The sequence below is a fragment of the Halichoerus grypus genome, chromosome 2 (genome assembly GCF_964656455.1).
Source record: "Halichoerus grypus chromosome 2, mHalGry1.hap1.1, whole genome shotgun sequence".
Classification (NCBI taxonomy): Eukaryota; Metazoa; Chordata; class Mammalia; order Carnivora; family Phocidae; genus Halichoerus; species Halichoerus grypus.
Genome location: NC_135713.1, coordinates 63,496,371 through 63,522,361, shown reverse-complemented (window position 1 = coordinate 63,522,361; position 25,991 = coordinate 63,496,371). Strand labels below are relative to the sequence as shown.

Genomic DNA, 25,991 nt, shown 5'->3' with positions numbered 1-25,991 from the left:
GGAAACTTTGGAAATGGAATTGTCAGGAGTTACCCCCGTCATACAGAGCAGAGCAGGTGAAGGGTGAGGGATGGAGCCATGAGTCAACAGGCACATGACCAGATAGTCCACCCCTTTGCATCCAGTTTTACTCTTATATCCATTTTTAACTTTGTGCTTCCACATACCATGATGCAATATCCATCAGAAAAATAGTCACTCTCCACCTTCTGAAAAAAGAGAAGGCAAAGTCCCATCTGTCAATATATCCATCTCTGGGTGATGTTAATTCCTCTTCAGTCATAACCCCATCTGGATATTCTACAATTAAAGATTAAATTATAGTGGCGCCTGGATGGCTCAGTTGGTTAAGCGGCTGCCTTCGGCTCAGGTCATGATCCCAGGGTCCTGGGATCGAGCCCCTCATCGGACTCCCTGCTCAGAGGGGAGCCTGCTTCTCCCTCTCCCTCTGCCTGCTGCTTCCCCTGCTTATGCTTTCTCTCTCTCTCTGTCAAATAAATAAATATAATCTTTTTAAAAAAAAGTTTATAAAGATAACCACTGCCACCTTTACTTATACAGTCCAGCTTCCATATTGCTACACAGCAGTCTTTACAAAAGAAAAGCTGGCAATGTCATTTTCAGGTTAAAATTCTTTAGTGGCTTCCCATCTCCACCAGGATAAGTACTACGTGTCTCTGATGATGGAGCAAGAAGGGCAGCACGGAACTGACCTTTAATGATCATATACTATACATCAGGCTTTGTTCTGGTGTAAAATGTACTGCTGTGCAAACATTTGTCTGTCTTCATCTCCTGGGAATTGTTTTCCTAATGATTGCATTAACTGAAAACCTGCCATGTTTATATGACACTTGGCATGAATAATTAGTCCAAGTGTAATGACTTGGATCAGGCTGGACCAAGGAGACCCTTCCATGGGATTCTTAAATTTGTTACCCAGTGTCTTGAGATCAATCTGTCTTGGGTGGATTAAGATGTAAAACTTACCACCTATAGGCAGCCATTTTCCCCACCTATAAAGAAGAGGGCTTGAGGTCAAAGAGGCTGAGGTAGAGCAGGAAAGGCAAAGACAGAAGGCAGAGCTGGAATCCTGGTGCCATTTGCATCTGTGGGTACTAGTTATTCCTAAAGTCCAGGGTATATTTGTGTTCAACCCTTTTGTAACTAACTTATTTACTTCCTCCCTCCCTTTCCCCCTTCCTTCCTTCCTTCCTTCCTTCCTTCCTTCCTTCCTTCCTTCCTTTCCTTCTTGTTTCTTTCATCACTATCTGGGAATCACAATATGCCCAATCCACAGGATGCAGCTGCAAACAACATAGCATCCAATGAGGGGACCCGCTTTACAGTGAGAGGTGCAGCAGTGGCTCTCTGACCAAGGGGTCCACTGGTTAAATCATGCACCGTACTATCCAGGGGTAGCCAGCTTCAGAGAACACTGGCTTATAAGTATGGCTAAAAGCCTTCTGCTTTTCAGTTATTTATATCTTTGTCATGCCTTTTAGGGAATTTTCTGAACCTGATCTTCATACTTGCTTATTTCGTCCTTGGCTATATCCACTCTGCTATTCACCACAGCCTTTGAGGGCTTTATTTCATATCTGGTTCTATAGTTGGTTCTTTATGACTTCTTGTTTCCCCCTTCCAAAATCCTCTCTTTTCTTTGTTAGAGTAATTTTTAAAATGCTTATTTTGAAATTAAAAAAATAAAATGCTTATTTTCATTCGTTGTCCTGCCAAGTCCATTAACTCTGGTGTGTCTGGATAAGGTAGTCCTGTATGTTGTCTGTTCTCTCGTTGGGTGTGTGGCCCTCAGGCATTTCTTATCTGCCCCTGTGAGTTCCTCTTTCCTTGGGGCCAGGACTAAGTGCCTGGGGGCCGGGGCATAGCCCAAGTGTGGTGTATTCCTGGTGAGTTGGGAAGGAGACTCTGGTGTGCAGTCTGCACCTGTAGTTGGTGCCGTCCTGAGCAGCCAGCTGCATCCCTGGAGAACCCCTCTGTTCCTCTCTCCACCCGGGGAAGACTTACTAGAAGCCACCACCCCCTGTTGCTATAACTTGGTACTTAGGGTCCAGGGAGAAGAGGAGCCATGGAAGAGGCTGCTAGGGTGCCTGCCGGTTCACCCCCCACCCAGGTGGACCCCTCTCTCCCCCGCCAGTGCCTTCTCAGCCTGTGGTAACAGTGATAGGACTGGCCAAGGTCTGCCCAGGGCAAGGCAGGGAAGAAGAAAGAGTACCTCTGTCTGAAACCTGACAGGGCCTGATTCCCTTCTTGGAGCTCCGTCATCTGCTCTGGGTTTTGCCATTGTCCACACCAAAGCTGATGGTCATGGGGCTGGTCTCTCTGATTTGCCAGCTTCCCTTTGATTCTCAGGTATCCCCCGATCTGGAGCTGGCTTGTGCTCTCTGCCATCTGGTCAGCTTATCTCCATCTCATAAAAGAGAAAATAAACTTGAGAGAGGAGGTGGTTTCTCCAAAATCATATAGTGAATAAATGAGGCAGCTACTATTTGAACCAGGTCTGTGTGTCTTGAAAACCATGCTCTTAGTATATTGTATCTCCCTGTACAGACCCTGGAATCTAGGTCCACTCATTTTTTCAAACTTTTCTTCTGAAAAAGAAGGGAAACTCAAGGGATTGGCTTTGAAGTCTCTCACATGTGTCCTCAGTTGGATTTTAGGAGGTTTCATTTTCACAGACATAGACGAGCTCTTGAGTTGTTCATCATTTTAATTAATTGGCTCTTAATGTTTTTAAATTTTAAAATTATTAAATATGTTGGGGTGCCTGGGTGGCTCAGTCATTAAGCGTCTGCCTTCGGCTCAAGTCATGATCCCAGGGTCCTGGGATCAAGCCCCGCATCGGGCTCCTTGCTCAGCAGGAAGACTGCTTCTCCCTCTCCCACTCCCCCTCCTTGTGTTCCCTCTCTCTCTGTGTCTGTCTCTGTCAAATATATAAAATAAAATCTTTAAGATTATTAAATATATCAAACAAACATGTTCAGATACCCATATATTGACCAAAACTCGAGAATTAGCATTTTGCCATATTCTTTTTTATTAGAAAAATTTCAAGCATAACTAAGATGCTATTCCTATCTCCAGAGATAACCATTATCCTCAAGTTGATGTGTATCATTCCCATTCATACATCTCAAAACTTTGTTTTGGTTTAATAATATACATAAATGATATGTGGCACATTCTGATCAGATGTGGCCGGTGCAGGCAGTGAAAGAATACATCCAAGGCAGAAGAAAAGAGAGAAAAGTTTACTGAATACACAGCAAGCGAGCAGCACACAGGACAGCAAAGAAGAGACTGCCATGAGGCGGTCATGAGGGGCTAGAGTTACAGGGTGGAGTGAAGAAGTAAGGGACTGTATGGAATTTTCCCTTTTTTTGTAATCTTTGGAACTGTGCCTGGTTGTAATTGGTCAGTTAGGGCCTATGGTTATTTTGAGGTGGGTCACTTGATGAGTCTGTTTGTGTCAGCTTGGTGGTCACTGGGCCCTTCTGCCTTGTTCATGTTCCCATTGCTCAAACCTGTTGCCTAAAAGTGGCCTCTATAGGGGTGCCTGGGTGGCTCAGTAGGTTGAATGACCGACTCTTGATTTTGGCTCAGGTCATGATCTCAGCGTCATGGGATTGGCCCTACATGGGGCTCCATGCTCAGTGCAGAATCTGCTTGAGATTCTCTCTCTCTCTCTCCCTCTGACCTTCACCCAGCACTCGGGCTTGCGTGCTCTCAATCTCTCAAAATAAATAAATAAATAAAATCTTAAAAGAAAAAAGTGGCCTGTACAGGTAACATACTGTTGTTATCTTTTTTTTTAATTTTATTTTTTTTTTAGATTTTATTTATTCATTTGACAGAGAAAGAGCGAGCACAAGCAGGGGGAGCGGCAGGCAGAGGGAGAGGGAGAAGCAGGCTCCCCACTGAGCAAGGAGCCTGACGCGGGGCTCAATTCCAGGACCCCAGGATCATGACCTGAGCTGAAGGCAGACGCTTAACCAACTGAGCCACCCAGGCGCTCCTTTTTTTTTTTTTTTTTTTTAAGATTTTATTTATTTGACACAGAGAGACACAGGGAGAGAGGGAACACAAGCAGGGGGAGTGGGAGAGGGAGAAGCAGGCTCCCCGCTGAGCAGAGAGCCCGATGCGGGGCTCGATCCCAGGACCTTGGGATCATTACCTGAGCCAAAGGCAGACGCTTAACGACTGAGCCACCCAGGCACCCCCCCTTTTTTTTTTTATAAATACTTTATTTATTTGAGAGATTGAGAGAGAGAGAGAGCACATGAGGCGGTAGGGTCAGAGGGAGAAGCAGACTCCCCAGGGCAGGAGCCCGATGTGGGACTCGATCCCGGGACTCCAGGATCATGACCTGAGCCGAAGGCAGTCGCTTAACCAACTGAGTCACCCAGGCACCCTGTTGTTATCTTTTTTTAACCCAACATGATGTTTTTGAACCATATTGATACGTGGAGACCTAATTCGTTCATTTCTAATGTTGTGTAGTATTCCCTTGGGTGAATATATCACAGTTTACTTTTTTATTCTTCTGTTGTTGAAATGTTTAGGCTGACCACATTTTGCTCTCACAGTGATGCAGTGAAGGTTGTTATAGGCATCTCCTTGAGCACATTTGTGAGAACTTTTCTAAAGTATATCCTGGGGAGGGGTGCCTGGGTGGCTCAGTTGGTTAAGCATCTGCCTTTGTCTCATGATCCTGGGGTCCTGGGATCGAGCCCTGTGCTGGGCTTCCTGCTCAGCAGGGAGTCTGCTTCTCCCTCTTCCTCTACCCTTCCCCTGCTCGTTCTCTCTCTCTCTCTCCAATAAATAAATAAAATCTTTTTTAAAAGTCTTTAAACAAAATAAAATAAAGTATATCCTGAGGAGTGGAATTGTTGAGTCATTCTATTTGTGCATCTTCAAAGTTAATATTACCAATTTGCTCTCCAAAATGGTTGTCCTAATTTATAATCCATTTTAAAACATATCGAGTCTCTATTTCCCCCTATTTTTGCCAACATATAGTATTATCAAACTTAAAATCTTTTGTAAATCTGACAGAAATGAACTTATATCTCTTTGTTTATTGGTATTTTTCCCATTTGGAGTGAGGATGAGGAACTTTTTATATGTTTTATATAGTCACCATTCAGTTTTCTTCTTCTGTGATTGGTCATATCCTTTTCCCATTTGTTTAATTAGCAATTTGGATGAGTATCAGTTATTGGCTGTCTCCTCTGTCCCTGAGGGCAGGGACTGAGTGATTGCTGTGCCTCCAGCCCCCAGCACAATTCCTGTCCCTTCAGTATTCATCAATCCTTGTTGGGTGGGTACTGATTGCATCTACTGTGTGCGGAGATGTACCGTTCTTTCTGTCACCTCCCCTTTTTCCTATGGGATGCTTTTTCCATCCCAATCATGAGATTCCTAGAGAAGCTGACATTTTCTAACGTAACATGCCCCTGGGCACAGATGATTGATTGCAGTGGGAGGGAGCACTGACCTAAGCCAGGGCAAGCATGTGAGGCTTTCAAGATTTGAGAAATAGCCATACTTTTCTTGGCGGACGTAAAGCTGGAGAGCTGTCAGCATTCATGTTCCCTACAGACACAAAGAGAATGAAGATAACGTGAAAGATGACAAAATTTGAGCTTCTGGTTTCAGGTATTCAAGAAGGATTCTGTGAGCTAAGCTGGTGGAGTTGAGTTCTTTCCTTTTAACCTAATGAATTCTCACTGAAGCACTTTACATTTGGATTTTTCCCCATTTTTTTTCTTTCTTTTTTTTATTTTTTAAAAGATTTTTGTTTATTTATTTGACAGAGAGAGACACAGTGAGAGCAGGAACACAAGCAGGGGGAGTGGGAGAGGGAGAAGCAGGCTTCCCGCGGAGCGGGGAGCCTGATGCGGTGCTTGATCCCAGGACCCCGGGATCATGACCTGAGCTGAAGGCAGACGCTTAACGACTGAGCCACCCAGGCGCCTGCCATTTTTTTTTCTTTCAAAAAATTCCAAACTTAAGAAGAAAATTGAAGTATAGTTTAGTGAACACTTGTAAATCCTTCATCTAGATTCACGAACTGTTAACATTTTGCCTTATTGGCTTATCTATCTCTTTCTTCGGATGTATATTCAGATACACCCACATACATAAACACACAGATACACACAAAGTCTTTGAAAATTAGTTGCAAACATCACGGCATTTTAGCTCCAAATATGTCAGAAGTTTCCTAATAAGAACATGCTCCTACATAACCACAGTACCACTATCACCCACAGGAATTTTAATGTTGATATAATACAATTGTCTAATATACAGCCAATATTCAAATTTCCTCAATACTGTCCTTTATAACTTTTTTTTTAAAACAAAGATTTTATTTATTTATTTGAGAGAGAGAAGGAGAGTGTGTGCGTGTGCACCTGTGTGGGGTGGGGGTGGGGCGGGGAACAGGGAGAGGGAGGGACAAGCAGACCCTGAGCTGAGTGCAGACCCTGTCCTGGGGCTAGATCACATGACTCTGAGACAGGATCCGGGCTGAAACCAAGAGTCTGCACTCAACTTACTGAGCCACCCAGGTACCCCAGATAGCTTTTCTTAAACAGAAAAGCTGTGATTCAATCAAATACCATGTGTGGTTTTTAGCTGCTATGACACTTTGGTATACCTGAAATTAGAACAGTTTTAGTCTTTTTTGGGGGAGCGGGTCTTTTATGACATTGACATTTTGGAAGAGTCTGGGTTAGTCACTTGTGTCATTTGTGGACAGTTCATAATTTGGATTTGTCTGATTATTTCCTTATGATTAGATTTGTGTTAAAATGTTTTTGGCAGGGATGTTACTTGAGTGAGGTGTGTAAGGGCATCACAGCAAGGGCACATAAATATCGGCCTGTTTCAGTACTGATGATGCTAATGTGATCACTTGGTTAAAAGTGGTGTCCACCAGATTGCTCCATTTTCAAGATACCCTTTCCCCTTTCTGACTGATAAGTAGTCTATGAGGTGATACTTGAGATTGCTTGAATAGCCTGTTTCCCAAGTTAGCATCTATTGATCGTTCTTGCTTGGATTATGTTTGGATTCTTAATATTAAATTCAGTTTGGGAACTGTTTCTGTGGTCTCATTAGGAACATGTGACTTCTGTAAAGTTCCTGGAGATAGCTGAATACCCAGGAGGTTCCCTCCTCTCCCTACTCCCACCTCTTTACTGCCTCCAGGGACCCCTCATGTCCTCAAATCCTGGTTGGGAACCATTGTTGTATGAAAAGAAAACTGGTCTTGGAGTCAGCATAGTGGTATTGGAAAGATCTGGGCTCAGATTCTGGACCCACCGCTTATTAGGTCTATGACCTTTATCATGTTACATAACCTTCCTGAACCTCTTTCTTCAACTGTAAAATGGAAGATAATGGTTGTGGCAGACACTGTTGGTGGCCTACCCAACACGCATTTCTCTGTTTTTCTTGCTAACAGAACTCCGGTTGTATTTATTTGGCATGTGCCAAGCCCCCAGGAGGAGTCATAATTTAAAACTAAGCTGGGGCACCTCGCTGGCTCAGTCGGAAGAGCATGCAACTCTTGATCTTGGGGTCATGAGTTCAAGCCCCACGTGGGCTGTAGAGATTACTTAAATAAATAAAACTTTAAAAAATAAATAAAACCAAGCTAACTGAAGCCTTCCAATTCCCCTTGGTCAGTGTTAGTTTAGGTGTAAGCATCTGGCTCAGTTCTGGCCCAGGAAATACAGGTAGAGGACTGCCAGTTTTCTGGGAAAGATTTTTCTCCCTTCTTATAGTGAGTGCTGTCATGCAAGGAAGCCATGCTTTGTGAGCTGGGGTGGCCATAGTGCAAACCTGAGGTGCAAGCCTGCAAGGAATCCTAACTTGCTGACGGAGGGTGGTGGGGGAAGGAAAGAATCTGGATCCTTGATATCATGGAGCTTCCCAGCCAATCCTAGGTATACTTTTCTCCAGACTCTCTGGTAAGCAAACACATATCCTTATGCCATTGTCGAGTTTTTCTTTGCTTGTAGTTAAATGCATCCTAACTGATATAATGATCCTTATGATTGAGGTAAGGCGAGTGAAAGTGTCTATCCCTGTGCATGATGTAGGCACTCAAAAGATGTCAACTTCCTCCCATACTTTGACCCTTCATACTGCCCACTCTATTGAACCCCACCCCTGGCTGAATCCAACAAGCCCCTCTCTGGGCCTGCTTCCAGATTGCCAAACTGAGTTTCAGGAGACACACAACAAGGCAGATCAGCATAAACATTGACTTTTGGTGACCACCCTCAACTGGGTCGTCTGCACTTTCCGGGTAGTTTCTACTCTTCCACTCTCTGAAACAGCAATTTTATTTATTTATTTTTTTCTTTTCTTTTTTAAAAATTTTTTTATTGTTATGTTAATCCCCATACATTACATCATTAGTTTTAGATATAGTGTTCCATGATTCATTGTTTGTGCATAACACCCAGTGCTCCATGCAGAACGTGCCCTCCTCAATACCCATCACCAGGCTAACCCATCCTCCCACCCCCCTCCCCTCTAGAACCCTCAGTTTGTTTTTCAGAGTCCATCGTCTCTCATGGTTCTTCTCCCCCTCCGATTCCCCCCCCTTCATTCTTCCCCTCCTGCTACATTCTTCTTCTTCTTTTTTTCTTTCTTAACATAATTGCATTATTTGTGAAACAGCAATTTTAAAGCTTCTTCATGCTCCTCTCTCTTTGCCCACCACCGTGCCTCCCCTTCTCGGCTCACAGACAGAAGAAACAACCTCATCTCCTACTTCACAGACAACAAAAAAGCCATCAGAGCGGGGCTTGCCAATCTTCCTCCACCAAATGTCCTGAGAACTTCTTCCTCTTCCGGGCCAGTCCCTCGTATGTCACACAATCTGGCCCACCCCACCCCCCATGGTGGTTTTTAGATCTCCTCTGGCATTAGTCTGTCTTTAGAAGGCTCCACCATGTACCATACCAAACATATTCAGATGTACTCACTTCCTATATTAAATAATATATTTTTGCTGTAAAAATCTTAAATAATTTTTTTTTAAAATTGCTTTAATTATTTAGCTGCAGGTAGTTTGCCTAATTTGTGATTGGCTATGGTTTTTTTTTAGGAGCACTAAGGTGCTACGTGGGATTTATTTATTTTTTTTAAAGGATTTTATTTATTTACTTGAGAGAGGGAGTGCAAGCTAGAGAGAGAGAAAGAGAGAGAGCACATGGGGCAGAGGGAGAGAGAGCAGCAGACTCCCGGTTGAGCAGGGAGCCTGAGGTAGGGCTTGACGTGAGGCTTGATTCCAGGACCCTGGGATTATGACCCGAGCCAAAGGCAGAAGCTCAACAGACTGAGCCACCTACTTGGGATTTATTTTTTTATTTTATTTTTTTATTTTTTTATAGATTTTATTTATTTATTTGAGAGAGAGAATGAGAGACAGAGAGCATGAGAGGGAGGAGGGTCAGAGGGAGAAGCACACTCCCTGCCGAGCAGGGAGCCCGATGCGGGACTCGATCCCGGGACTCCAGGATCATGACCTGAGCCGAAGGCAGTTGCTTAACCAACTGAGCCACCCAGGCGCCCTACTTGGGATTTATTTTAAGGTAAGAGAAATCTAACTCCCAAATTGTTTTAAAATGTAAATGCCATTTTGAACATTGAATATTGTCATAAAGGAAGTTGACATAATAATCTGTTGTGCCAGCACTTAATTAAACATTAATTTTGATTATTCACGGTTTAAAAAAAATTTTGGAGGCAATGATTTTACTTTTAGCACTCAGATTTTTTTATAGGTCCCTGAAAAGCTCCTAGGCCTTAGGTAGTTTATTGAATGCCAGGTGCCCCTTCCTGCCCCTCAGGGCTCTTAACCCCTCCCTCACTCACATCTTCCACACTTCCATCTCTGCTTGATTCTTCCCAACTGCATTTAGATGCACTGATTTCTGCCATCCAGATAAACCATTCTAGCCTAACAAAACCTAGCCTAGCAAAATCACACCAGGGCCCATTGCAACTAACCTTTCTAACTGTCCCCTCCCTTTGTCACCAAAGGCTGACATCAGAGTCGTTTACACTATATCTACTTTGAGATGGCCCCTTACCCGCTTGGCTTTCAGGGCAAAGACCGAACTCTGTACCTTGGCCTGTAAAGCCCAACCAAATGGGGGCTCTGCCAACCTCAAAGACCCCACCCCCAGCTCTACTTCCTCGCAATTCTTCAGACACAAGCTTTCTCCTACCTTTGGGTCTTTGCTCTTACCTTCGTGCCCCACTCGGAGCACCCTCTCCCACCTACTTATTTGCCGCTATAACTTGTACTTCTCTGGGCAGCCTCCCCTGACCTTCCAGAGTCAGTCCTTCTATTACATAGCACCTGGTGCTATTGCTTCATGACATTTGATATGTAATTATTCATAATCAGTCATTGTTTCCTCATGTTAGTTTGCTAGAGTTGCCATAAAAAGCAGCATAGACTGGGTGGTTTAAACAGCAGAAATATATTTTTTCACAGTTCTGGAGGCTAGAAGTCTAAGATCAAGATGGTGGTAGGTTTGGTTTCTTTTGAGTCCTCTCTCTCAGGCTTGCAGTTAATTGCCTTCTCACTGTGTCCTCACATGGCCTTTCATCTATGTGTGTGTGCAACCCTGGGGTTTCTTCCTCTCCTTACAAGGACACCAGCCTTATTTTAATGTAATTATCCTTTAAAGACTTTATCTCCAAGTACTGTTCTGTTCTGAGTCACTGGGGTTTGGGACTTCAACATACGACTTTTGGGAGGGCACAATTCAGCTCATAACTATCAGGGACTGTGTCCTCCTTCCCAGTGTATCCCTTGTGCAAGGGCCATGCTAAGCTCTCCTGTATCGTTCCAATTTTAATATATGTGCTGCCGAAGCGAGCACATCCTCCCCAGTGTATCCCAAGCCCTGAGCATCATGCCAAGACACAAGAACACATTTTCTATTTAATTAACTTCCCCAAGACTAACTGTGTGACATTGGCCTGGTTCCTTCTATTCTCTGTACCTAGCTGTGCCACCTGTAATATCAGGCTGGAGAAGCTGGTCTCTAAGGAGCGTCGGACAGTTGACCCAACCTCCTTTAATTATCTCTTCAGTGAAATCTTTCCCCCTCACCACTAGAGGGAGATGTTACTTCTAGTTTTTTTCTCTGCGGGACTGTGCCTTAACTCTCTTGTCCCTGGGACATTAAAAGTGGAGGAGCTGAGGCCAAGGACAGCCTGCAGCCAAACTATCAGCAGGGCATTCAGCCCTGAGCTTGAATTTCAACTCTGCCTTTTCCTGGCTGAGGTATCTTTGCCAGGGTCCCCTTGAGAGTGTTAGTTTTCTCTGCTGCTGAGTGGGCAATGAGAATGCCTCATCCATGATGCTATGTGGGGCAGGCTTCCAGATTGAGCTCCCAGTCTAGAAACCCCAGAAATGCAAATGCCCCACTTGCTCCCTTCTCAGTAAACAAGTTCCTGTCTGCTGATGTGTCGTTGAGAATGTTGGCAAGTCTGTCTAAGGAGTGGGCCTTTCTGACGGCTTGGACTGGCCAGAGAGGGCAGATGTCCAGAGAAAGGCAGGCAGGCAGGCAGAATTCCGTCCTGCTGCCTGCCTCCTCCCCCACGAAGTAGGAATGTAGGATGCTTTGGGGCATCCAGGGTGGATGCAAGAGAGATCCTGGTCAATTCCAATTTTTGAGGCTCCAAATTTGTTAAAGTATGAAATGCCTAAGTTAAGTGCAAAAAGGCAATTCGGAGACAAAAGCACTTAGAATATTAGTTTCATAGTAAGTGTATGTTATAAACATACATTAAAAGGCAACCAGATTCGGTCACATACAGGGACCCTTGACTATTGTCTGCCCCCCAACACTTAACCATACAGTCAGACCTCAAGGACCAACTTCCCAATGATGCTGCCACCCCTGGGGAAATAAAGTGGCTGTGCATAGAACTGGAAGCAGGCTTGGCTATGAACCAAAACTAGAGTCAGAAAAAAGCACAAGGAAAAAAAGCTACAAGAAATCCACCCCAGAAGCTGCAAAAGATGGCCTGAGTTCAAACAGCTCAAAACGTACCCTTCTTGGGCCTTGTGGATTCAGTTTTGACTGAATCCTCGGCTATGCAACCAGACCCTTTCAAAAAGTGGTTTACTTGCAAAGAAGCCTTCTAAGGGACACCAGGCTTTAAAATAATTTGCTCCTCAGTAAAAAATACAACACCCATTTAAAGGGGAAAACACCGTAAGATCGTGAAGGTTAAAAGTTTAGTCTGTTTTTTGTGGGAAACAGCAATTTTCTTACATGATGATGATCAACATAATGCCATAGGTTCGGAAATTTGTACTATTAAAGTCAGGGATAAAGTTGTTTTAGTCAGAGAGTCAGGAAAGACTTTAGTTTCATTTGGTGATAAAAACAAGCTGATGCTTATCATTTATACAAGGGTGCAAAGTCCTGTTTCTCCCCCTTGACTGAAATGTGCCGCATAGCCTATCCTTTTGTGGAGGAGGGCAAGGTGTCAGCGAGGGGGTGGGAGGAACAGAGGCAGACGGACAAGCAGACTCTGTGCTCAGGGCGGAGCAGATATGAGGCTCCATCCCACAACCCTGAGATTAGGACCTGATCCAAATCCAGACTTGGCTGCTTAACCCACTGAGCCACGCAAGCGCCCCCAAAGTAACACTTTTAACACACACAAAAATCACACTGCAGTGTAATTGTGCTTTTCATAAGCTAATTCTAGAATTCATAAAAGACTTGAATTCATGGTGCGCTCAAGCACCGTGGGTTGGTAATGGCACACAAAGTTTAAAGTTGCAGGAGTGAAGCCTGTGGGGCCTGCCAGTAGGCCCAGCACATGTCACATGCAGAATCTAAATGTGAGATCGGTCCTCAGAGCCCCCCTGAGATGAGCCTTGATGGCAAGCTTTGGACGTGGGGTAGAAACGGGGATAGATTTTTTTCATCTTCTTTTACTTCCTCAACTTTGCTGTTTTGTCATATTTGTAAACCCATTAGGGGGAAAAAAAAAAGTGTTCCTTCAGAATGTGACATTTGAGCCGGCACCTTTCCAAGTGTCACTTTCCTTAGTGTGAAAGGGAAATGATATTAGGACCGAGGGGAGAACAGGTGCTCCTCGGTTGTGCTGTTAGTATGAACCCTGCCTAACCCAGCTGTTTCTGGAAGGGGGTGCCTGCTCACTTCACCTCTTATTAGTCAAGTGATTTCTCATCTCTCTGGGCCCCAACTTCCCCTCCGCGAAACGAGTTTGAGGGTGTCACTTTGCAGTGCTGTCTCCATCTTCCTCAGCCTGTCACAGACCAAGGCACAGGATGGTGGTAAAGGGGGGCTTTTCCTCAGGGAGATGGCTGGTTCTACACTCGGAACTCTGGTCCCCCAACTCAACCTGCGGGTAAAGTCCTGGAGCCTTCCCGACCTTGGACTACAGCTCCCAGCATGCCCCGAGGGCCTCTCGGGCCAAGTCTCGCGTGCTGTGACGAGACCTCGGAAGGCTTTACGGGAAGGCTGCCGGCCGACCCGGCGGCCAGTGTTCCCTGGTTGGTACCTGGGGCCTGCGGTGTCGCCACGGGCATAACGCCGCTCACATCATGGCTTGGGTCCCTACTGCGCCACAGCGTCTCGTGAGACGTGGGTCCTCAAAGCGTCTTTAGTGCTGGAGCTCGGGCGGGGGCGGAAGAACAGGTAACCAGACGGACCGGGCCTGGACCTCCTTGGGGCTGCGTCCTTCGCGCATCCGAAGGGGCGCGCCTCTGGCCCCTCCACCAAGGCGCTGACCCGGGGCCTCTCGGTCCCTCTCCCTTCTCCCCTCCCCAGGCGCAGAGCTCGGCCCGACTGCCCCTTGCCTCTCTTGCCCCACCATCTGGAGTCTCCCAGTGGGACTTCTCTCTGATGGTCCCTCTGCATCCCCCGCACCGGGCCTCGCCTTGGCTTCCTGACTGGCCTAGGCCGTGACCCTCGTTCCTCGCCCTCACCCCCATGCCTCCGCCTTGCCCGGCCCTCGGAGGACCTTCGGCTTGTGCCCGGCCCCGGCCTTAATCTCCTTTTTCTTAGTCTCGCGGGGTGGGAGGGGTTGGGTCAGACCTGGCCTTTCAAATCCTGGTGGCTTTGTTCCGGATCCTGTGAAGGAGCTGCGTGAGCTCTGCGGGGGGAGTGGGAACAGGGAAAGGGAAGGGGAAGTGGAAAGGATGTCTGTGGGTCTGAATGCTTCCTGGACCCGGAGGATGGCTGAACTTTGGTTTCTTCGATGCTCTTTAATGAAGAACTAACTAGTTTGTCCCCTGAACTTAATCAGGTAGAGGGGCAGTGTAGCAAGTTGAAAAGCAAATAACTTGTCCTTTTCAGGGTTTTGTTTTAATTCCCCTGAAAATGGGGGTGAAATTACCTGCCTTGCAGATCCGGCCACTTATCTGTGACCTTGGACAAATCACATAAACACATCTCCTGATTTTTAGTTTCCTTCTTTTAAAATTTTAGGGGATAAATAATGTGTGCTTTGCAGAGTTGCTGCAGGGTTAAAACACAAGATAAGTGTATAAAACCCTTAGGAGTATTAGTGTTAGCAACAAAGAATGAGTTTACCCATTATGGTATATAGCCCGTTACTGTTGGTTAAGTAAGTCCTAACTTACTTAAAAATGATGTGTATAATCACTCTTGCAAGGTTGTGGAGAATACATGAAGGTACAGGAAGGTGTTTGGCAGACTCTGAAGGGCTATACCAATGCTGGTTGTTTGTTATTCTTAGAACCTCTGAAATGGATGGACTCTTCCCAAGCAGATTTGCTAATTTGCAGCAGCTGGACAATGTTCCTCATTAATACCTGTCTGTCAGCATAATCGTCACATCATCTCACTCGGGTAAGGTGACCTTTTCACCACATATAGTGTCTTTGTCACATCACAGGTGTTAAGATCAGCCACAGGTGAGACCTCTGACTTTCTCCTTAAAAAAATTTTTTTTTGGCATGTTTGTCACCCATTGGCTCTTTTATGTGTGCTCCAACCTTGTAAACAAGCCATAAAACTCTGTGTGCCTGTCAGAAGAACAGCACTGGAGCTATTCTTTGGTGTTCACTGTAAGAAAATGCCCTTTGTTATTTTCATTAGGTGGCAGGGACTCAGCTCCGAATTCTATATAGAAAAAGCATCTGGATCCCAGTCTTTCAATGGCTTCGAGACAACCAGAAGTGCCTGGTAAACTTAATTCTTTTTGATAAAGTCTTGCTTTGCCCTTAATGTTTTAAGCTAAATAGAAACCACTTTTCTTCTCAACCATATATTAATGGTTACTTTCTGCCACCAGGCAAGTATTTAAACTTAATAGATTGGCATCATTTAAATATTACCTTATTAACCACCCAGCCAGGGTATGAACCCAAACCCTAAATTGAAAGAGAACAGTCATTTCATACTTAAAGGTATGCCAAATTTGTCACTTTCCTACAGATATCAAATAAGAATTCAGAATAAGTTGTTTGGTTCTTGTAATATGTGCCAAACGATTGTACTTATTCCCCTTTTTGGAGGGGATTGGGGGTGGGCAGAATGGAGGTCTGGGCAAAAAGGCACCGGCCTGATTTAAAGGTAGATTAAACTTGGGCAGTTAGGAAAATGCTCACAGCAATGTTTAATGAATCCTGGGCCTGTGTAGGGCAATACTTTCTGGGTTACTAAAGTCATTGATCCCTCCCAGGACTGTTTTAGTGGGAAGGGCCAGTGATTTTTAATCAAATCTGAATCACTCAGATTTTGATTCTCAGTCAGATAGTGCCTCTCTCTCAAGGTTGCTGTGAAGATTAAGCATAACCTATGTGAAAATATGAGTTAAAAGTTAGTGATGAATATATATTTACTGCACAGACAATTTTTTGGTCTCTCTCTGTAGGAGTATATTTCCTACTGAATTTTAGCTGACTTTATTATTTTTAGGAGGGCTATTGGGATGGCTGCTGGGAGGAGTCTTTAAGATGTTTTGAAATTGCTCCAAATTAAGTGGATTAATAGAGGAGTTTCTCCCATGTCTCCTGATGTGTATCCAGCTCTGGTCTCTAACATCATCAGTTTGTGTTTTAGTTTGTCTTTTACTGTTGCTGTGATTACCATAAACTCCCTGTAACCATCTGGGCCATAGGGTTGCGCCCATAAGGTTAAAGCTTTACAGCGTGGGGAGCATGGAGTGTTGCATGTAGAGTGTGAACACTGGCTTAGATCTGTTATGCAGTCCCCACCTTGCTAGCTGGGTGTCACTTAAGACCTATGCCTCAGTTTCCTGAGCTAGAAAATGGGAAGAATATCTACCTAATGAGGGTCAGGTAAGATGAGGGATGTAGCTGCCCAGCAAGGAAGGGTATTTGGTAATCATTATTTGCTTATATGTTTGTTTTAATTGAGAGAATACACATATCATAAAATTCCCATTTAAAGTGAACCATTTAGTGGTGTTTAGTATATTCACATGGTTGTACAGCCATCACCACCATCTAATTCCAGAACATTGCATCACCCCAAAAGGAAAACCTTGTACCCATTAGCAGTGACTCCTCCTCTGTCCCATCCCAGTCTCTGGCAACCACCAATTCTTTATTTCTGTGGATTTGTTAGTAATTATTAATAGTAATAAAAATGATAGTTGCTTGTTCTCCTTTCTGTTTAAATGAAGTGTCTTTGCTGGTTTGGGATTTATTGCCATTGAAGTTGATGTCTTAGAGAGTTACGATATAATTTTAAGCAGGAAAACATCCTGCTGAAGGCAGGATCTGGGCATCAGTTCTGCTGTGAAAGGATTAGCAGACAGACAAAATGAACTTTGCTCCCTGGTCTGGCAGAACTGAGAGTGCCCTTGAAATAGGGTGCCTGCGTCACAGTGGGCCATTCCACCAGTCCGTTCCAGTGAACAGGAATGGCAGGATCGACTGGCAGTGTTCTATGAGTGGTTGTCAGCAATTTCTGTGATGGAAATTGGCTCTGCTGTTTAAGTCATACAGAGTGCTCGAAACTAGAGGTGACACTGGATAGCAAATTGTTTGAAATATTTCTTGTAATAGCACTGTTGGTTTTCTTTTGGTAAAGTTAGGTAGGAAGGCAGAAGATTTGCAGTTGAGCCCCAGCTGGCTACTTTCTTTCTTTCTTTTTTTTTTTTTTTAAAGATTTTTTTAAAATTTATTTATTTAACAGAGATAGCATAAGTAGGCAGAGCTGCAGACAGAGGGAGAGGGAGAAGCAGGCTCTCCGCTGAGCAGGGAGCCCGATGTGGGGCTCGATCCCAGGACCCTGGGAGCATGACCTGAGCCGAAGGCAGTCGTTTAACTGACTGAGCCACCCAGGCGCCCCTCCAGCTGGCTACTTTCTGTATGAGCTTTGGCAAATGACTTTACCTCTAGGCCTTAGTTTCCTTATCTATAAAATGGGAGCAAGAACTTCATATCTTCAGTCCTGCATGAGTTGAGAGCCGTGGCATTGCTGTGGGGTAGCTTCTGTAGCATAAAGAACATAGCTTTGAAATCAGATAGGTTTGGATTTGGATTCTAAACTGTACTTTGAAGTTGTATGAGCTTGCTCAAGTAAATTTAAATTGAACTTTGTTTTTCTACTCCATAAAAGTGGATTAGGGCTTCTGAATGGGTAAAATGGAGAATTCAAAGTGTCAGGCGTAAAGAAAGGACTTAGTACTATTACTTTTCCTTGAGTGGATTAGCTATTCCAGAACGAGCTATTGCTCTGTCCCAGAATAAGAGTGTTTGAGAGCTTTCCTGTCTAGAGATGAATTTAAAGATACTAGCATGTTCAACTGCTGAACCCATCCTGACAGGTATCTCTGTTCTTAGCTCTTGAGCCTAGTGGGCCTCTAGGCAAGATGTCCCTGCCCATCGGGATGTACCGCCGGGCATTCAGCTATGATGATGCCCTCGAGGACCCTACACCCATGACTCCTCCTCCATCGGACATGGGCAGCATCCCCTGGAAGCCAGTGATTCCAGAGCGCAAGTATCAGCACCTCGCCAAGGTATCTGACTCCACTGACTGCTTCTGGCAAGCCCAACCTCTTCGTTTTCCTTCCTCTGCTCCAGAAGCCTTCAGTGGCTCCTGGCCCCGTAGAATTGGGCAGTCACCAATCCTTGTATGTTTTCAGTGCCTCAGCTGGAGTTGGTGGACCTTTTTTTTCTTGTGAATTCAAACTAGAATGGCTATGTCTTTTTTTTTTTTTAAAGATTTTATTTATTTATGTGAGAGAGAGAGAATGAGAGAGAGAGCATGAGAGCGGGGAGGCTCAGAGGGAGAAGCAGATTCTCTGCTGAGCAGGGAGCCCGATGTGGGACTCGATCCTGGGACTCCAGGATCATGACCTGAGCTGAAGGCAGTCGCTTAACCAACTGAGCCACCCAGGTGCCCTCTTTTTTTTTTTTTTTTTTTTAAGATTTTATTTATTTGACAGATAGAGAGAGCACAAGTAGGCAGAGCAGAGGGAGAGGGAGAAGCAGGCTCTCCGCTGAGCAGGGAGCCTGATGCGAGGCTCGACCCCAGGACCCTGGGATCATGACCTGAGCTGAAGGCAGCTACTTAACCGACTGAGCCACCCAGGCGCCCCATAGAATGGCTATGTCTTCTACCTGAGACTCTTCTGTGTCATCCCCCTGCCCCGTGATCCAACCATGCGAATTATTTAAGATTTCATGCACTTACTGAGGATCTTATGCCTCTAAGTCTTTGTGTCACACTGCTCATTGCCTGGAATGTTTATAGTCCGCATCCTGTTCTCTCACCCCTCTTCCCACTCCAGCTGCCTGATAAATGGTATCCTTTTAAGTCTTAGCTCAGACATCTCTTCTGTGAGGATTTCCTCCATCCTCTCGATAAGACTACTACCTTTCCCTTTGAGCTCTCCCCTGTATCACGGACCCCTGTCATAATCCCTGTGTTATTTTATCACTTCCCATTAGCTTTTTGAGGTCAGGGGCCATGGCCAATTTTGTACTCCCATCTGCAGTATCTAGCAGAGGACCTGGCATAAAGTAGATTCCAAAAAAAAATGTTCATTGGGTGATTGGGGGAAAAATTGGCTCTTTTTTGAACACATGCTGTGCTTTTCCTCATGCTGTTCTTCCTGCTCAGATGCCTCTTCCCACTGCCATCCTCTGTAAAAGCTTCTCTTTTGGGCGCCTCTTTCCTAAGGCCCACCTAACAGACAGACACAGACAGGCGCACGTGCACACACACACACACACACACACGCAGACACACACACCCTAGTTGCACCTTGATCTGCTCTCCAGCCCTTTTGTGCAGTTTGGCTTCATAGGTTCTCACATGCTTGGAGCAGACATGCTTCCTGACTGCAGGGGCTGTGTCTCCCTCGCCTCTGACTCTCCAGCTGCCGAGCATGCCCAAATAAACTAGGCCTGCCAAGTTTGGGTGAGGCCATTTAACCTGCAGCTAGTTTCACTGAACTTGAGCCCTGTGACAGCCCAGGGTGGGGCAGGAAGTGCACTGCAAGCAGCTGCTGAAGCAGACCTGGGTGTGAATCCCCTAAGGGACTATGTACTAGCAATGACCTTGGGGACACAGCTTCACTCCTGAGTCCCAGTGTCTCCCATCTGAGAGATGAGAATGTTTTATATCATGGAGGTGTTGTGGGGATTACATAGAAGAGCATTAAAAGGCTTGACACATTGGGTGTGTAGCTGATAGTGTGACTCCTGGCTCCTTGCTTAACTTTCACTTGGTAGAACTATATTTATTCTTTCCTTTCCAGTGAGGGCCCCCCGCCCCTGCCATGAAGCCCTCAAATAGGGAGCTTCTTTTATGAAAGCATCCCCTACAGCTCTGGGCGGGGGCAGTTCCCTGGGTCAGTTATCTACTGAAATCTGACCCAGTCATTTGTTGAAGAGAAAACATTTAGTGTAGAAAGTACAGGCAGTGCTAGGGAGAAAGGGCCCAGCAGCCTGGCTGCGAGGCCAGAGCAGCGGACTCCAGGGACAAAGGCAGAAAACAAGCATGGCTTCTTTTTTTTAAAGATTTTATTTATTTGGGGCGGGGGGGCGGCTCAAGTGGGGGGAGGGGCAGAGGGAGAGCGTCTTTCAAGCAGACTCAGTGCTGATGGAGCTCGACTTGGGGTTCGATCTCACGACCCTGAGATCATGACCTGAGCCAAAACCAGGAGTCGGATGACTCGGCCACCCCGGCGCCCCAAGCATGGCTTCTGATAGTGCTTTGAAGGGGCACACCCATTTCATTGGAAAGGCTGCTGCTTACTCCACTGGGCAGGGGATGGGCTTCCAGTTTTCTCTCGCGCCCCAGCTGGAGCAGTTGACAGTCTGGGACAGCTGCTCTCTCAAAGGAAAGCTTGGCTTGACTCACTGCACGCATTCTCTCGTTTGTCCTATCGGTGTCCAAACCGTCAGCCACGCTCCAAGTAAGAAAACAGAGATCCCTTTTACTGGAGCAGGGTTACAGCTAAAAGATGTAAATCCTGTTTTGTAACAGGGATGCAGCATTTCAGTACTTTCTTCTGCTGTCCTCCTTTTGGACCATCTTTTTCCTCAGTTCCTTTGGAGAAGCAGAGAACAGAATGAACACAGTTCTCTTCTCCCTGCTGCTCCTGAGCATGGTGTCCGGTGTTTAGATTACAGAAGGTGCTAGGTTTCAGCTCTCTCGTGTGAGAGATTGGAAGCTACTTAGATTTTTTTTTTTTTTTTTTAAGACCATCATTTGAACCTGTAGAGTCATGGGCATCACAGTGTGGTCTTGGGCACTGGCAGCATTAGCATCACCTGGGAATTCGCTAGAAACATGACTTCTTGAGCCGCCACCCCCCTGCCCTGCCCAGATCAGCTCTGGGGTGCATCCAGCCATCTGTTTAACAAGTCCTCCTGTGGGATTTTGATGCTCAGCAAAGTTCGAGAACCACTGAACAAATGCAGTGATGAAGCAAAAGCCAGCATAGTGCCTGGTACATGATCGGGGCTTAGTAATAAGTGTTTCTTCTGCATTCTTAGGGACACAATAGTATGGGATATTGGACAGACAGGGGCTGGGAAGGTAGTAGACCTCAGTGTTTCAAATTCTGGCTTTCCCACTTTTACAAATTCACACTATGCATATAATGTCTTTGTGTGTTGTCACTATGGATAATACCTATGTAATTGGGTGGAGACAACCAGCCCGCCTTCACATATTTCCTTATGTATCAGATGAAAGGTATTTCAGTAACTTCTCCCCCAAAGGAGTAAATCTGGTTGTGTGACTCCCCTGCCCTGCTCAAGCGCCTCCTTACCTCTCTTGAACAGACGGAGGAAGGGGAGGCCAGTGTCTCCTCCCCTGCCATGACCCTGTCATCGGCCACTGACAGTGTGGACAAAGCCCCTGTGGTGAAGGCTAAAGCGACTCATGTCATCATGAATTCTCTGATCACAAGTAAGCACTTTGTATCCTCAGAATAGAATGCGGTAGGGGTGGGAAAGGTTTGGGCTTTCCGCAAGCTGGTTGTGCGGGATTCTGCAGCCTCCCGTGCCTTAGCATGGCATGGCCTGACTGCCTGGCACTTGTCCGCGTGGTTGCTGACGCCCCGGTGTCGAAGATCCGTTTAGGTGGAAGATTTGCCAAATATGAAGCATCTCAGTTAATTTAGGTTCACTCCTGCTGCTTTGTTGACGACAGTCTTATTTTCCCATATGTGTCAGTGTGGCATCGGGCAGGTGACTTAACTCTTGAGACTGTTTCCCTGTCCATGAAATGAGGAATCTGGCTGGTAGGCTGAGGGGAGGTTTAGATGGCCCCAGTGCTCGGTGGCTGGGAGCCGCTGCTGTGACTGTCTCAGGCTCTCCTGGAGAAGGTGACACACTGAGGCATCTCCCACCTGCCCTGCACTTCTTTTTCTTTTTCTTCTTCTTTTTTTTTTTTTAAATTGAAAGGCTCAAAGTTGTTTCTCTTCCTGGACCTGAGGCTAGTTTGGTGTCTCAAGCATCTTTAGCTTTAAGAATGTGGTTTGCGGTTCTAATGAGACCAGAAAACGAGAGCTTGCTTTTCTTTTTCTTTTTTTTCCTCTCTTTTAAAACCTTGTAACAAGTTAAATGAGCTTGTCGGTTCTGGAGGGCCCTTCTGGATGCTGTGGGGAGTCACCACCTATTAGATACAGAGCTCTGCAGAGCACAGAGAGGTTCTTTGGTTGGCTCAGTTTTGAAGTCGGAGGCTCTTGTTTATCTGCTCCGGGAGGGCATCAGCCTGTCTTGGGCAGTTCCTGGAAAATTCACCTAAGAACCAAAAGTCCAAACTCTTACTCGGACTCTGTTTTTATTCACACATAAAGGCACCGTTTGAATCAGCAAATACTGCTTGTAGTTTGCCAGCTTGAGAACGTACTGTGGCGGTGTTCGAGAGCTTAGCGGTGCTCTTTTAGCCCAGCATTAACTTCTCCATGGAGAAGACTGCTCATCAGCAGTACGGAATGTTGTAACAGCCCTAGTGTGCCGTGTCACTCACATCCTCAGCTGGTCTAGTCACTTCCACTTTAAGCATATTTTTATATAATCACAGGTAGAGTAGACATACCGTTCTATTTTTCTTAACTAATACTGCCATGAACTTTGTTGCTCTAGTCTTAAATTAAAAAAACAAACAATAACTGCATTTAAAATCCCGGTATTCAGTAAATCCTGCTTTTTACATTTTCAGGTAGGCTACCTGGTAAGACTGGAAAACATCTTTATGCATTTTTTTCTTTGCTTCTATTTCTAATGATAATAAAATCGTTCCTTAGAAGGGGAATGACTAAGTCATAAAGGACATCTGGTGTCTAGGCTTTTGGTCCACAGCTGCCACATTCCTGGATGAAGGGGAGTAGTATGTAGTGGGGGTGCAGTTGAAGCTGTCAGTCATTCCACGGTATAACTGACTTACCGAGGAGATGTCAGGTCAGACTGACCTACCACTGAGTTCGGCCCGTCTGTTATGCCAGGCACCGTGCCGGCAGATCTCATACATGGGAGACGTGGGGTCTGTAGGCCTTGGCTAGTTCAAGGCATGTTCTCTGTGGCTTGGGTCTAATTGGTACGTTGGTGCCGTCCAGCCTAAAAGTGGCTTGTTTCTCTTTGGTGGAAGTCTGTGCGTGGATGACGAGGGTGGTGAGTCTGTCTGAGGAAGCTTTACGCTTGGAGAACTTGCACTTTTCTGAATGTCAGCCGCCTCCTCCATGTTGCGTTTCTAAATACAAAAAAAATGTTCCCTGGAGGTTATCCGACACTCCCTTTGGGAGTAACCTATTCTTAGCTCGGTGTGAGGGAAGGCTTCCTTCTCGTTAGAGAACTTTCGTACGAGGTTCAGCATTACTGCTGTGCTGCTTGTCTGGGGGACCCCTCTTCCTCAGATGGTCAGTGTGGTCTCTTGCGTCTGGGGAGAAGAGCGGATGTCCGTGTTGAACCCCCCCAGTTTGCGGGGGGGAGAGGGGGACGGGCCTGACTGTCATCTCCTCTGTTCCCAGAACAGACCCAGGAGAGCATTCAGCGTTTTGAGCAGCAGGCAGGGCTGAGCGATGCTGGCTACACGCCCCACAAGGGCCTTACCACCGAGGAGACCAAGTACCTTCGAGTGGCAGAAGCGCTCCACGTAAGCTTGTTTCTTAGGAACTTTCAGAAAGCCCTCTCCATTCATAGCTTGAGATGTGGCTGTGGCGTAGACGTTACCGGCTCACTTAGCTGGGCGTCGTGGAGAGCAGTGGGAAGGACCGGGCGAGCAGTTCCGTGCTGGGTTAGTCCCACCCTGGTGGCGCTTTCTGGTTGAAAGCTCCAGAGCTGTTAGCCTGGCGGTTTCTGCTTATCCATCTATAAAGTGGGGGTATCCGCCTTGTTTCCTTATGGTTAGGAGGAGCAGCTGAGACTCTGAGCTTACACATGTGATGTGTGTGAGCACGTTATGAACAACGAAGCAGGTACTCTGTGTACCAGAGTGACCGACTTTGAGGGAGAGGAGAATTGGGCAGTCTTAACAGAGGTAACACTTCAGCAGGAAAGGAACATCGTGCTCTGTGTTTCCTTTTTACAAAATTAAAATCAAATGTAGAATTGAAATGTTTCTGCCTTTTCATTTCTAAAATGGTAAACGAGTGAAGAATAATTTTTGATAAGGTTAATGACGACTAAACAGTCGTATGAATGACAGTTTCAAGGGATTTTCTGTTGGGGAATACCAGTTGGTACTTAACAGTGCCTTCTGACCTATGAGGCACTTGTGTTCACTTAATCTTTGTACTCATCCTTGGAGGGAGATACTATTTTTTTATGTCTTATAAATGCAGAGACAGGTCCAAGGTTGTATAGTTAACCAGTCACAGTACTAGAACTCAAGTCTCCTGATTCCCTATTTCCTGGTGGTTTTTTTCCTCCATATTCGAAAGTTGTCTGAGAATCTGGCTCCTGAAGGGGCTCACGAGGGGGATCATGATACACAATATATAGAAGGATATACAATAATATAGATCTGGTGGCCCGTGGGCAAGGATATGAGACATTGTGGATTGTTTGCATTTCACATGATTCTTTGCATCCTAAGTGTAAAAACCACTGCTGTAGGGGATCAAGGTTGGGTTGGTGACCAGCTTAATCTCTCAGACAAGACAGATACTTCCGGAGAGGGGCACTGTCAGTCTTTGAGAACTTCCCAGGATAGATGTGAGTCAGAATTCCTCAATTGAGCAGTTCACTCCGTATAATGGTAGAGTTGACTTTGGCCCATTTTCTGCATCTTGGCCACATGAGTAGAACTTGAGGATGGCTGAAATGCCAGCTTACATAAATTGATACGGTGAGTGAGAACATTTAGACATGCTCATTTGTTTGTATTGTAGCTTGGGCTTACTAGACATGGAGCACAGAGACAGTGGAGGGGCCCTGACCTAGAAGAACTGAGAAGTAGACTTGTCTCTCCCCTCCTAGACAGCTAGTCTGTATGTTAGAGGTGTGTTTACAATGCCCAGGGCACCCAGAGTGACTGGCCATGGGAGGGAAAAGGGAGAGAAGGGGACAGGTCCCACAGAGAAAGCATTTAGCTGGAGAGGAATAGCATGCCTGAGTCTTGGCTTTGAGACACTGGGAAGGGCAGGGCTTGTAGCTGGTGGGAGAAGCAGCCTAAGAGTTCAAGGCCGTACTTAAAAGGCCTACAAGGCCTCCAGCTTGAGTTCTGGTTCTTCCACTTACTGGGCAAATAAGTGGGAAAATTACTTCTCCAAAAGTAAAAGCTCTAGTGTGGTATTTAGTACAGAGCTGTTTGAGATATGTTGTAGAATGAATAGATTTTCTTAAAGATGGGAATTTTGTCTAGTACGGCAAAATCAAAGGAGTATCTGTTCTATAATCCAAAATTATTCTACCTACTAATGTGTTTCCTTTTGCCTGGTGTTAAAGTGTGAATCAAGTTATTTATACCCAGACTAGCTGTTTTATATTTGCTCTCATTTTAAAGAAGTTTCTTTTCTTACCCATCTGAACAGAAACTAAAGCTACAGAGTGGAGAGATAACTAGAGAAGAGAAGCAGCCGGCCTCAGCCCAATCCACCCCAAGCAGCAGCCCCCACTCCTCCCCTAAGCAAAAGTCCAGGTGAGCCCTTCCGGTGAGCCTCCCGAGCTGCAGTGTGCTTCTAGAAAAGCTAGTGCTGCATACAAAATTGGAGTTTAAGCCTGTGGTTTCAGAGGGAGCAGGGGGAGTTGACAGTTCCCAGTCTCTTGGCATGAGATACTTCTAGAGGCATAGGAAGGGGATATAAGGATATGCTTTATTCTTTCCCTTCCAGAGGCTGGTTCACTTCTGGTCCTTCCACAGCCTTGCCTGGCCCAAATCCTGGCACCATGGATTCTGCAAGTGGGGACAAGGACAGAAACTTGGCAGATAAATGGAGCCTCTTTGGACCAAGATCCCTCCAGAAGTCTGATTCAGGTAAGACTG

The 25,991-nt window shown here is 45.6% G+C and overlaps 1 protein-coding gene and 1 non-coding gene across 7 annotated transcripts in view; one reads left to right on the top strand and one right to left on the bottom strand.

The window, feature by feature from the left end:
* The window catches only part of KIAA1191 (KIAA1191 ortholog), a 29,245-nt gene that overhangs the window by 1,698 nt on the left and 1,556 nt on the right, over positions 1-25,991 (top strand). Inside the window, exons 1-8 of one of the 6 annotated variants that reach the window (XM_036115748.2) lie at positions 13,531-13,745; positions 14,809-14,921; positions 15,171-15,257; positions 17,888-18,066; positions 21,347-21,473; positions 23,536-23,660; positions 25,540-25,646; positions 25,840-25,982. In XM_036115748.2, coding sequence (XP_035971641.1) covers positions 15,230-15,257; positions 17,888-18,066; positions 21,347-21,473; positions 23,536-23,660; positions 25,540-25,646; positions 25,840-25,982 — 709 coding nt within the window. In that variant the 5' untranslated portion in view covers positions 13,531-13,745; positions 14,809-14,921; positions 15,171-15,229. Of the gene's footprint in view, positions 1-13,530; positions 13,746-14,808; positions 14,922-15,170; positions 15,258-17,887; positions 18,067-21,346; positions 21,474-23,535; positions 23,661-25,539; positions 25,647-25,839; positions 25,983-25,991 lie in introns of those variants that run through there. The other 5 variants (XM_078066897.1, XM_036115749.2, XM_078066898.1 and 2 more) reach the window with 5 other exon arrangements.
* Positions 10,834-10,940, bottom strand: LOC118550560 (U6 spliceosomal RNA). Its single transcript, XR_004924624.1, has one exon. It is a non-coding gene; the product is annotated as a U6 spliceosomal RNA (small nuclear RNA).